At 43.4% G+C, this 13614-nt stretch overlaps 1 protein-coding gene across 4 annotated transcripts in view; it reads left to right on the forward strand.

The window, feature by feature from the left end:
- Positions 1-11191, forward strand: part of LAMTOR4 (late endosomal/lysosomal adaptor, MAPK and MTOR activator 4) — a 32379-nt gene extending 21188 nt beyond the window's left edge. For 3 of the 4 annotated variants that reach the window (XM_069646405.1, XM_069646408.1, XM_069646406.1), the window contains exons 2-4: positions 1661-1741; positions 9878-9995; positions 10667-11191. In XM_069646405.1, coding sequence (XP_069502506.1) covers positions 1661-1741; positions 9878-9995; positions 10667-10764 — 297 coding nt within the window. In that variant the 3' untranslated portion in view covers positions 10765-11191. The remainder of the gene's footprint in view (positions 1-1660; positions 1742-9877; positions 9996-10666) is intronic. The other variant, XM_069646407.1, reaches the window with a different exon arrangement.
- The last annotated feature ends 2423 nt before the right edge of the window (positions 11192-13614 follow it).

The raw sequence follows: 13614 nt of genomic DNA on the forward strand, positions 1-13614 counted from the left end.
GTATGGAACTGTAGTCCTGTTGGCTAGTGTGAAATTGTAGTCCTACTTTTAGGTTGGTGGCCCGTCCCCTTTTTTATTTAGAAAATCCAGTCACTATAACACGCTCTGTCATTCTAATTTACTGCCAGTAGGTTTGCAGAATATGCAATGGGCTGTTCTTTGTGCACGCTGATGTGTTTTAGGGAATCTATTCGTTTCAGGTAAGGCCAAGTTCCAGCTATGCCTCCAATTCGACGCTCCTAAAGCAAAGTTGATTAAATGAAGCACAATAAATCATGCATAACAACTACCACGTCTGTATATGGTTCCAACAAGGTGCTCCCTTGACTTTTACATGCCCGACTGTAGCATGGCACTTTCAGGGCAGTTTGACACACTAGCGTACACTACACACGTCCAACCCAGATTTTCCTTTCTGCCACTCTCAACTCTCCTCTCAATTGTTTGGCTGGCTCGCTCTATAGCACAGTCAGTAAAATAAACGGTTGGCAGGGCACCCAATGTCTGAAATTGTTGCAGCTCTGATGTGATTCCAGACTGGTAACAACCTTTGCTACCTATGAATTATCACTTTAAGATGCTCTACCTCATTCCAACTCGGGAGAGCTTTCCTAAGCAGCCTGTCGTTCTTGTGGTGGTTGTTTTAGGTCTGTGGGATCGAAGTGTCCCTTTTAATAACCCCTCACAAATCCACTTATTAACGTCTTTAATCCCAGTTGATAATAGTGTACTAGTTATTGGAAGAATAGAAGAGCTTCATGAAGATGGTACATTTTTATTATTCCTTAGCTGCAAATTTCAGAATAGAAATTACACATGGAGAACAGTCACTGATTCCACCACCTCTCTTCAGCTGCATGCACCAAGGTGCCAACTGTCACTAACACTTCCACATTCTTCTTTTTTTTTAATTTCATTTGTATACAACCCCAAAAAAAATTTTTTTTTTTTTTTTTTACAAAAGAAGAGCAGATCATGTTTTTTCGCGGAAGAAAATCAGTGGATCAATCTGGTAAAATCAGTGGATCAATCTGGTAGACTCTTGTTATTAGTCTCTTTAGTTTCTCACTTAATGATTATGCCACTATGCAAGGAAATTTGCTGCTCGTTTGTGCTAAGGCGTCAAGGGAATTGAAGGAAACATCACTTTTACAATGTATTGCATAATGTTTACCTTGGCCAGAAGCCATGAAGTTCTATCTCCTCCTATCAGTTTTTGCCAGCAAACTTCTTCATCCATGAGAGAAAAGTTTGATATGGTGTCGTGTAGGTATTTAAAACGAATCTGTGTCGCTGGACATACCAAAAGCAAGTACCGTCCTTCCACATTATAAGTTCTTGCAGCCCTGCTGAGTGCAAGTGGGGATACTCCCATCTCTTCACAATCGACCACAACACAGGCCATGTAACATCAGACTCTGTGGCACAACATTTAATGGTATGGGACTAGTGATTCATGCTCTCTGGCCGAGTGGAAGCATGACACTCTAGTAACCCTGGTTCCCAGGAGGCAACATTTACTCTGGATTGGAGGTTAGGCTAAGCTGTTGGGGTGGGAGTAGGGTGGAGAGCCCAATGGTCCTGAGGAGGAGTGGGGGGCAACCTGAAGGGATTCTGTTTGTGTGATCTGGACTTCACCACACTGTCTCTCGTTTCCCAGGCTTCCACACTCACTCTTGGACTGGAACGGATTCCGGACCAGCAGGGCTACTTGGTCATCAATGAGGAAGGAGTCATAGCTGTAAGTTTGATGGCTGGTGGGACCATGGGGACCTGAGGGAACATGACTTTGGCAGCATGAGCGTGTGTTGGGCAATGTAGGTCCCTGATATGCAGTTTAATTTTGGAATACAACATTCTCAAGTAAAAGCAGATTCATGTTTTTGAAGTAATTGTTGTAAACTGTGGAACTGTGACCCTTCTTACGACTGCAGTTGTGATATGGGATTAAGGTCTTGCTACAGTGTGATTCATTAAGAACATTATGCAAGTCCTAGCTTTCTACAAATTCTTAAGCAATGTTCCACACGTACATGCATCCACTTGGATCAACCAAGGTTTTAGATAGGTAGTAAAACCTATGCCTCCTTTAAGCTATTTGCTAACAAGCTAACCAACGACCTCAGCTGTTCAAAAGCGAATATTCAGCTCTCTTGGTTTAGATTTACACTTTTATATCCAGCCTTCATACATATGGATTATTGAGTTATTTGACTGTTCTTTTGAGCAAATATGGGTTAGCCGTTGTGGTCTTTTAATCAGGCACTGGCTGTATGTTCTTGTCCATACCTCCCAGGCACAATCCCCTAGGATCACTGTTCAGATATGAGCCATGCCATATCTCGTGCAACATTGATGGACCTGAGGCAGCGTGGTTGTAGCCTCTCCAGAATGGATACTGAACAAGAAAGTACTTTTTTCAAGGCCTGTTTGTTTGGAAATGGGGACTGCATGGATAATTATGTATTTTCAGATCTAGTGGTAGGGAGCTTCTTACCTGTTTTTAAGAGCACAGCACACCAACCTTCACGACTTTGTCCTGGTGACCATCAAAAATGATCTCTCAGCAGTGTTCTTTTAATGATCTGGTGTAATGGTTATTTCTATGCTTTTTGTGATTGTGTTGATTAGCACGCATGTATTCAAGTTGCATAGTACTACAGCTATCATAATCCTGATGGCAACAGTCTGGATAAAGAACTGTCTGGTTGCCAGAAATGCTCTGACTTTCACTTGCAAGAAACATTTACATTATACCTAGACCAGATATACTTTCAAAGATGAATGGTTTGGCATTGCACCCTGAACTTGTTCAGTCGCAACCTATCCCAGTACTGTATGGATTGCTCATTAAAGTAGTAATGCTTCAGTTTCTGGTATCCAATTTTTTTCCCCAGTCAGCTGTGATTTTCTTCTGAGAATGAACGATAATTTATCCTTCTATCAGAAAGCTGGCTCCTATGTGGAAGCTTGGTGCAGTTTTCACATTAAACATTTAAACATCTACACGCTTGTCATTTGGGCCACTCCCCTCAACTCCTCGCTAGCTCTATCCCTGCCTACTGTCAAGCTAGGAACACACTCACTGCTACTTGCACATAACTGAACCTCGCATACCATGCACAAACCTCTTGCACATAAACCCTAAACATGCCACATCATAGAAATTAACATCCATGCACGTAAATATGCTACGTGACTGTTAAGATAAAGTTTCATTTTGCAACTTTCCCTCCATAGATTCCTATGGAACCATGTTATTTTTTGATCCTGTCCTGACATTTTGAAGGGAAGTAAAGCCTGCAGCTTCACTTCCCTTTTGCTCACATTCTGTGGAAACTGATCCGTCGTTCAGACAATCGGTATTGGGGAAACTGTTTGCGTTTTGGAATTCTTGTGTTTTTAACTTTGCACACTGCATCTTACAGTGCAATGGGAATACTTTTGCATTACCTTAGCTTTTTACACATAAGGTTTTGGATTACTTTTTTATGTGACCCTTTTTTTTCCTGTATCCTACTTGAACACTCGGTTATTTTTCTTCCCATCCCTCTCCTTCTTATTTTTCCACTTCCCAATCTGATTTGACAACACACTGCCATTCTCACAGTCCTCCCTGTTCATTTCACGATAATACTCCCGGTCATTCCCATTGGGTTCACAAACCTTATGAGTTTCTCTAAAACCCTAGTATATAAGGGCTATGATTCCATATAACACCGTTTCCTCATCCAACCCTGTAGCATAGTCCTTTTCCAACAAGAACGCTTTGTTACACTGTAACAGACAACGGACTAACACCAGAGCCGTTTATCTGACACTTCTCAATGCACAGGTCAGGTAGAGTCGGGTAATTGACACCAACCATTCACTCCCGACAGGCCTTTACCTTCCCCACAGTGATAAAAAGCAGAGCACGGAAGCACACTGCGAGCAAGGCCAAAAGCACGAGGTGACAGCCACACCAAATCGGCAGTACAAATGGAGGAGAGAAGTGGTGAGACCTGGAAGGACGAGGAAGGGGGATTTGCCTTGCCCTTTTCAACTCAGAGCAGCGAAACCTCCAAAAGGGAAATCGTAGGACCGGGAGTTACAGCTGGCGTGCGGAGCAGCAGATGTCAGTGGTACACGGGGGGGCACCCGTATTGATAATGAAGGCATAGAGGCAAGCTGACTACCGTAGTACTATCCTTGACTCCTGTAATGAAGTCGGATATGCAGGGAAAGTAAATACAATTATGTACTTTATTAAACCGTGTATATACGTAACCATACATTAACTTTATACAAATAAATAGTAAAATGGATCGAGCGTCACAAAGCACAGCTCCCTTCTCTTGTCTTCTCTGTCAACCGTCTCCCGAGCTGGCTCCTTTGCATTCACTGCCTGTCACTGCATAACAGGCACGTGTCCTAGCTGCTCGTGCTGTAGGACGCGTGCTAGCAGGCTCCTGCTACACATCCTCCTCTCTTTACAGTTGACAGAAATTTGCAGTAGTGGTCCTTCTCACTCGCACACATATTCAGCCAGTCGTGGTCTGTAGTAAGATCTTCTACATCGTGAACAGCCGAATTCTGTTCACTTCTACCCATGTCACACACCTTCTTCATATTACTCCTTCCATCCATCTGAATGCTCGGACTACTCTCATTCAGACCTGTCCTCATTCTTTTCAGAGGAGAAACACCAGAAGCATTCGCCTCACCTCGCGCTACACACACTTTCCATATTCCACACACGTCCATCCTCCACTCTCACCGCATGTTTAAACACCTCAGAAATCACTAACAGCCTGAGCAACTTGCATGATCCGTTCCTGAGTGCAGGGGGTAGTTTAATCCTTACAGTGTCCCCTACAACAGGTAACCTGCCCCTTGTTCTCATTATACCCACGCTATCATGTGCTGCTTAATTCTTAACTTGGGAATTTCTAATACGCTCTAAAAGTCCTTCTGGTCTTTCTTTTGTGTTGGTACTCCTACCTAACCAAGGTGTGGTACAAGTTTAGTGTTGGCTTTGCGTCCTCTGCTAAATTCAAAAGGTGAAACACTGGTTGTACAGTGTGGGGTGAAACGATGGGCTATAATTGTATCCCTCACAGCTTTCTTCCATATCGACCCATTTGACCACGCCCAGCGAATGGTCTCCTTGAGAATGCGATTGAACCTCTCAACCACAACATTCGTCTGAGGGTGATAAATGGCACTAAATCTGTGTTCTATGGAGTGTGCTCTGCAATAATCACGTGTCTCTTTTGATCGAAATTGAGTACCATTATCAGTAACTATGACCTGGGGGATACCCTACTTGTTCACTGATCTCATCTATAAAATTACCAACTGATTTGGTAGTGATGCATGGTTTGATCAAAACTTCTGCTCACCTGGTAAGTAAGTAAATCAAGCACCACCAAACAGTATTGTTGCTCACCATTGCTCCATACCGGGCCTAACACATCCAGACCTAATTTGTCCCATGGCCTCTCAGGCACATCCGTTACAACCATGGGATATTTGGAACATATACATGCTTTTTCACTATTACAACAAAGGATACAGTTTCTCACTACTCTTTCAATCTGGAGATTGCATGCGGGCCACCAATAGTCGCTTCTAATCCTTAGTTTGGTCTTCATAATTCCTCGATGTCCCTCGTGGCATAAATCTATGATCCTTGGTTGTACATTCATGGGTGGAATGATTTTATCTCCAAGCATTAACAAATCTTCCTGAATGTTCAACTCATCCATAACACTCCAATAATGTGCTAAACACGACTCTTGCAAATGGTTCTTCAGTGCACTATCACTCTGTATTGCAATATTTAACATGTTAAGCGATTTTTATTTTTCATCCCTCATTGCCTGCTCCATTCTTCATGTGGAACAGGTGAAGAATTTATATTGAAGACAACCTCTTCCTCACTATATCTTCATCATCCATTTCTACCACGTTTGTAAGCCTGGACAGACAGTCTGCTGTTCTATTCCTAACACCAGGCGATAGTTACAACAGACGCATCTCTTGCTGGGTGGGGGGCTCATCACCTTCATCACACAGCACAGGGGCTACTGGCGGTGTTCAAGGCCCTTCAGGCATTCGAGATGAACCTAGCAAACTGCAAGTCCTCACCGACAGCACTACAGCAATGTTTTACATCAACAAATGCGGGGGTGGGAGGGCACACGCTCTCTAACATCAGTCCAAACTAGCACAACAAGTTTGAAAATGGGCACTCGGACGGAAAATATTCCTAGTCTCACAACACGTTCCAGGGGAACTCCACTCTCTAGCCGACTCACTGAGCAAAGATCCCCCTAACAAAGGAACACGAGTGGCAACTAAAGAAATGGTCGTAGACCACCTCTTCGCTCAATGGGGTATCCCCAAGCTAGACTTGTTTGCTACAAGCGAAAACAAACAATGCCCAGACTTCTAGATTCCCCCAACCAGGCTCCAAATGGAACGCCCTATGGATGAACTGTTCAGGGAAATTTGCTGATGCTTTACCCCCCCCCCCCCAACTCCTCTCATCAACAAGATCCACAAGGAACAAGTGACGCTCGTCCTAGTTGCTCCTATGTGGGCAAAACGGCCATGGTATTCACATCTGCACAAACTGGCGATGTGCGATCCCATCAAGCTGCCAGACCAATTTACTCACTCGGCACAGGGGATTAACAGTGCACCCGCAACATCACTCCATGAACTTGGCAGCGTGGCTCCTGAAGTCATAGACTTTGGACATCTTAACCTACCACAGAGGTGTATGGATGATATAAAGAAAGCACGAAAGCCAAACACTAGTCACTGTTATTTCGCCAAGTGGAGGAGATTTGTAATTTTGTTCCAGTCTAAACAAATAAACCCCATAGAATGTACCCCATTGCGCATGTTCCACTTGCTAGACTATGGGTTAGTATTCAACTCTATAAAGGTCCACCTGGCGGCCTTGTCGGCTTAAACCACCTCTAAAGTATTGTGGTGGAAGGTGCTGGTCATCAAAGCATTCATGGAGGGAGTAAAGCGACTCCCCTCCAATTTCAAACCCACCGCCAGGATGGGGTCTCAATGTAGTACTCGTTAAGCTCGTGGGACCCCCTTTCGAGCCGATGCACAAGTCAAGTCTTAAACACCTGACTTACAAGACTGCCTTCTTAGTCGCTATTACTTCCATAGGAAGAGTTAGTGAATTGCAAGCATTGTCAGTGCAGGATCCTTTCTTTGTCATACACAAGGACAAACTGGTTTTACTTGCTCATCATAGGTCTCCTAACTTCATCTCAAAATGTCATGTGAACCAGTTCATTGAGCTTCCGGCTTTCTTCCAGATCCCAAAAAGCTCAGCTGAGGTAAAACTCCACACACTAGATGTAAGGAGGGCGGTCCTTTACTATGTAAACAAGACCATACCGCTAAGAAAAACAGATCAACTGTTTGTCTTCGTAGACCCAGGCAGAGAAGGGGACCGCATTTCCAAGAATGCCTTCTCCAGATGGATAGTCAGATGCATACAACTGTGCTATTCTCTGTCGGACAAGACACAGCCTTTCACGCCAAGAGCTCACGCCACAAGGAGCACCTTTGACATTTATTGCAAATGTCCCCCTAGACAGCATTTGCAAAGCAAGCTACATGGAGCTCAGTACACACCTTCACTCAGCACTACTGCATTGACACCCATTCCTAGACAGATGCACAAGTGGCACAAGTGGCACAAGCGGTTCTAAAACATCCGTTTGCCCATGAACCTTCTCACAACCCACCACCTTCTCCTAACACTGCGCGCTAATCTATGCACAGCATGTGGTCTAAGCAGATTCCACAAGCCTCAGAAGGGATACATTACTCACCGTAATCGTATTTCTGATACTTGTATCTATCTGCTTAGATTCACATGCACCCACCCTTGCTCCCCTTGGAGAGAAGGTCCATGGATGATTATGAGCTTGTCTGATACACATCTGCTTGGATACACACTTCATGCTACCTCATGACAGAAACAAAACAATCGGAGGGACCACTACGCCTGAAGGACCATGGGTACAGTGGACATCACACTAGGGATAGTATTACTGGCATGCCTTGTCGCAGTCCCTTTTGGAATTTCAAAAACAACTGTAATACGCTGCAGCTTCCACTAGATGTCGGCCTATGCACAGCATGAGAATCTAAGCAAATGCAAGCATCAGAAATACGATTACGGTGAGTAATGTATCCCATATGTTATAGTGTGGCAGTCTCTGCACTATAGTAGAATATGAAGTATCATAGGAAACACAAAAAATTAATTGCTAATAACTTTGGACTCGTTTGACGGATTTGGCTGAAATTTAGCAAAACAAAATTGTAGTTACTGGGCATGTGATGCCCGTACGACTTACAACCTGGGTGCTTTGCAGAAGAGGGACAAATAACCTTTGACTTGCTGGCTGGATTTGGATGGCATTTTCTAAACCAAAACGATTGTCGAGGCTCTATCCCCCCCCAAGCCCCCCCAATTTTGGGAACAATTAGTAAAAAAATGAGTTGTTAATGGTGTGAATAGTGGCCATGTCTTGTATAGTGGTCACAGCCACCTAGTGGGTGCAACAGAAACACATTTGGGGAACATGTACAATGGACGAGACCAAAGGCTGTGGTTATTGGCCCGATAGTGTTTCAAAATGCAGTGGGAGTAAATGCCATGGCTTGTGGCAGGTAAAAAAACAAACGTAGGGGATGCACAATGACCTACTAAAAGGCATTATGGGGGACATCAACAGGAGCACAGCGAGTTAAGCTGGTCATGACTTCCCACATCTGCTGAATTTCTCAAGGGTTTTGTTTTGTTAAATGTAGTCAACTTAACTATTCATATAGCTTTATCGGGTTAAAAATAAGATTGCATTAATTAATGCTAGCCACTGGTTAGATAACATGCAAATCGTTTATAGGCATAGCCAGGCTAGAGCGGTATGCCTGAAAGAAAGTGAACGATTGAACTCAGTCATCAAGGAGAGCACATATATGTTAATTTCATCCATAAGCCATTGGAACCCTGTCTTGGTGGCGTGTGACCACAACTAGACAGTTTTATTCTTGAGGCTTAACTGTATACTAATTCATAGCATAAACGGCAGGGTGTTTAAAGTAATCTAGAATGCCTTTTTTAGCCCAAAAGACTAAATCCTAATAATGCATTTGGAAAAGAAAATGTAGACCTGTTTTATTGCATTGCTTTCCGATTCTAGATGCACGATTTTCATGGGCTTTGAGTAAATACTTGATATGCCTTCTCCCCAAGGAAGGGTATCGGGTAATATTATCCCCACCAATAAAATTGCCACATATATGGCAGTCGGAGAAACGCCACAAGAGATATTATTGGTGGGGATAATTTATGGGGTAAATGGGTGCAGGGGTGTCACCCGCAGGTTCCATAGGTTAATATCGCCATCATTCTTGCATGGCGATATTTGTCTGGCAATTAACACATGGAACCCAAGGAAGAGCATTAAGCCAGGCTTGAACGATTTATTTTTCTTTTTTTCTTTTTTTTTTTAAAAAAGTACGACTTTTCCCTAATGTGCATGACAGTTATACCAATTTCTTTTGTTCTTATATGTGCACATGTACATTTTTAGGATTGATAGAATCAAAGTAAATTTAAAGAAGATTGAACATTTAAGGGGTGGTCACCTTTTTATGCGAGTACAATCACGTAGAATGTTAGATTAGAAACTTCGCTAGTTCCTACAGATTTTAAAGGGTGTACAAGGTAGATGACCCATCTACATAGAGTTCATGTAGAGGGAACTGGCAGATGTGTAACCTCCTCATCGGATGACCTTTAACCATGGCTTGGCTTGAATTTGACCTTCTCATTCTCCTCTAGTCTGCAGGAGACCTGGAGAACGACGAACGTGCTGCTGCAGTCATTATAGAGATGGTAAATACGGCCAGCAGCTTCCGCATGCATGGCAGCAAAGAGCTACCTTTCAAACGCCTGTCTGGTGAGTGTGCATAGTGGCAAACAGCTGCAGCAAAGGGAGGAGTAGCATGGTTGCAAAAGGGTATGCCTGTTGTCGACCTCTGGGCAAATGGGTGTCAGTAGCGAAGTAGCAGTGCTATAGTGTCACATTTTTGGTTTCTATCTCTGTATAATATATTCAGTTTGTCCAATAAAAGGTATCAGAGTTTGAATATTAGTTTTTCCTAATTGAACTGGACAACCCCTGCGACAAACTTGATTTGCAATGTTAAGAGTTAAACGGTTTCACAGATGTGCGCTTTTTTTTTTTTTTGTCTTTTTGTTTTTTGTTTTTTTTGTATGGCAAGGAATCAATTCCTGGTAGCTTTTACTTGTTTAACAACATTTTTATTTTTATTTTAGTTGCATAGCTTAAGTTGAAAAGGATCTTTTAAAATATCCTATGGCTCAGCTTCTGCTATTCTCAGATTTGATTTCTAGTAGGATATGTTTCATAGGGAAGTAGAAGATCCCAATATATTTAGTTTTTTTTGGAACGCCCATGGCCTGAAATAACAAACATGTAGGTGGTCCAGGGAATATAATTGTTACTGTAATAAGGCTGGCCAGTTGAGCTGCCTATAGTTGTGATTCTATTGTGATTTTTTTTTTTTAAATATTGGTCTACTAATTCTTCTGCTTTACCTCCTCCAGTGGTGTTCGGGGAGCAAACCTACTTGGTCACGGTCTCGGGACAGAAGATTTTTGTTGTGAAACGCCAGAATGTTGCACGGGAACCTGTCATCGTGTAGGGAGTTTGTAGACTGTTTTTATAATACATTGCAGACTGATCGACCTTTCAGTGCTAAGAGTGCTCTACATTTTGCACTGTCTTCAGGACTGCACATTTTCTCCTCTATGTAGCAGCCATGACCCAGCGCCAATCAATCGGATACACGCTGCACCTCTTTCTGCAGGTTTTATGGCCAAGGTTTGATGACCAGCTTGGAGCTTGAGTAGGCTGAAGACGTGTGTTCATGCAAAGATCAGCACTGATACTTCGTTAATGATGTCTGAACTGCAATGAGTGTTGGCTGAGAACGTGGAAAGTAGGGAATACACTGGTTCAAACTCTTGTGCTACTTTAATCATGTTGGAGAGGATGCTGCCTGCAGAGAGACTGCAGCTTCAATGGATGTGTGCCCTTCTGTTTCTAAAATAAAATGCTGTGCTGAATTATACGTTGTGTTGCCTTGTTGATGTGCAAAAATATAAAGGCATTGCAGTGCGCAAAGGACTTTGTAAAGGCTGTTCAACAACGATCACTGAGCAACACTGCAGAGTTTTGGGCCTAATTACTTCGGGTTTTCAAAATTCTGGATTACATCTCCTCGTTTATCATAACTTCATTCAGAAAATTCAAATCGAACACTTCATAGACAAGCAAAGCAGGCAGTGATGAGGTCCTTGTTCTTTTCTCCTGCTTTTGATTGTGCTTAATGACCGTTCTGCCTCTCGTGCTGTAGGGGATTTATAAATCTTGCTCCTGCTAGTTACATGACCTTGTGCCGCTGATTACCCTGAGTGATCACTGATTAACTGGTATGTCAGGGATGCAATATATGTCTGGTGAAATGGATGCAAGTAGTCCTGGGGTGGGGGGGGGGGGGGTAAAGAGGTTATCTGCTCTGGTCCCTATAGACATAAAAAAAACACACACCCTCTTCCCCAAACTGTCTGGGTTGGTGTATCATAGGTGTTGATATGCCTGTTTTGAGGAGGGATTGTTGGCATGCAGGCCAGTCATAATGTGTGATTAATTAGCTGGGTAGGCTCTTGTACCAGTATAACACCTCCTCACGAGTTTGTGTAATTTCATATTGGTGCCCTGGAGTGGATGCTGTTGCCCTGACATTAGATGGGTATGATGTCTGTGTTTGGGGCTGGTCAGATATGCTGTCTTTTCCTCACGCACAAGCCTGTCCCTTATGGGTAGCAATGTTGGTGAGCATTTGCGGAGCTCACCAGCACACCCCTCTATTTCACCTTCCTCTGGCCCCTGCATACTCTGCCTCGATTTGTGGTCTGTTACTCTTCAACTCCAATGTCACCCCAGATAGCTTGTGGCTGGGCAGGCTGGCATGTCTTGTAGGATGTTTATTCGGGTGACATCTAGTATGGGGGAATTTTCCACCCACCCCCAACACCCCCACCCCCAAATCAGGTGGGCACAATTTTTATTAAACACTTCTTGGTATGATCGTGGCGGTACAACGTATCAATTTCCTCGAGCCTCCCTCCCCTTTTGGGGGCAATAAATTCACAGGATTGTGCAGGTCTATTTATTGATGAAATGGATGCACATCTTTGCCATGCTGTACAAAAACCGATTGTCAATTGTTACTAAAATGATGATCATGTACTGATCAATTCACTTGTCACTGCTGCTTATATCTTGAACGCAGACTTTGTGACAAGCACCCACATCATCACATATACATTTTCTTTACCCTGAGCGCACATTAACCATACATAGGAGCCGGGAGGATAGCTCAGGGGCAACGTGTTTGTCTTAGAAGCAAAACAAGCTGAGCTACACAAGTTCGAATGCTGGCCGCTTAAAGACTGGTCTTAAGCGCGTTACACAAGATTAATTGAAAAATAAATGATCCAGAACAAGGCTTCTACTTTTGTATTGAAAATAAACCCCTCCCCCTTACTCAATAGGCATGTCAGTATCTCAAGCAGCATTCTAAAAAACTCAGTGCACAGATAGGTTACGTGACATTCCTGCATGTAAACTCTTGCAAGTAGCAAGGTTTGTTACATCCCCTTCAGTGTTTTTTCTATTGCATTACTGTGTAAAAAGGGTGCATTTGGCACTTTTTCAATGGGTAATTTAAAGAGAAAAAGTAGTGGCACTTAAAAATCCTCTCCGAAAAGTGGGCACTGCTCTGTGATCTAACCAGGGAATGACTTCATTACAATATTTTTCTAGTCGTGTACAAAGTGTGGCTCCCATTCTGTAGTTGGCCATTACAGATAAAAAGGAGTCGGGATCTCCCAATATACTCAACGTTTGTGGATTTGAAAAAATAGATCGTTTCCAGAAGCACTTCCACTTGTTATGTTATATACATTTGTAAAGCACACGGTCGCCCAGAGGCATCATGGCGCTGGTAAGGAAGCTGCGAGCTCAGGGAACACAAAAAGGGCAGAACAGGGTGGTCTTCAGAGCTTTCCTGAAAGCCAGATGGTTAGCTGAGGATTTAAGTGATAATGGCAGAGTGTTCCAAAGCTTGGCTGCGGTAATAGAAAAGGCTCTACCGCCATGTCTTTCCCGATTGAACCTGGGAACCTTAAGTAGATTGGTTGTAGAGGAGCGAAGGTTACGATCCGGGATATATTGAGAAAATTAAGCTTGGTGGAATTCTGCTCCTAAGCCATGAATTGCCCGGTGGACGATACATAGTGACTTAAACTTTACTCGCTGTACCACCGGGAGCCAGTGGAGACGGTGGAGTACCGGTGAGATGTGGGCGGCATAGAGGGAACCAGTAGCCAGTCTGGCTGCCAGATTTTGCATACCTGGCAGCTGGGATAAGTACAAGGAGTTACAATAGTCCAGCCGTGAGAGAACCAGTGCCGCCACCACCGGGGGA

The sequence above is a fragment of the Ambystoma mexicanum genome, chromosome 1p, assembly GCF_040938575.1.
Source record: "Ambystoma mexicanum isolate Mex_15411 chromosome 1p, UKY_AmexF1_1, whole genome shotgun sequence".
NCBI classification, from domain to species: Eukaryota; Metazoa; Chordata; class Amphibia; order Caudata; family Ambystomatidae; genus Ambystoma; species Ambystoma mexicanum.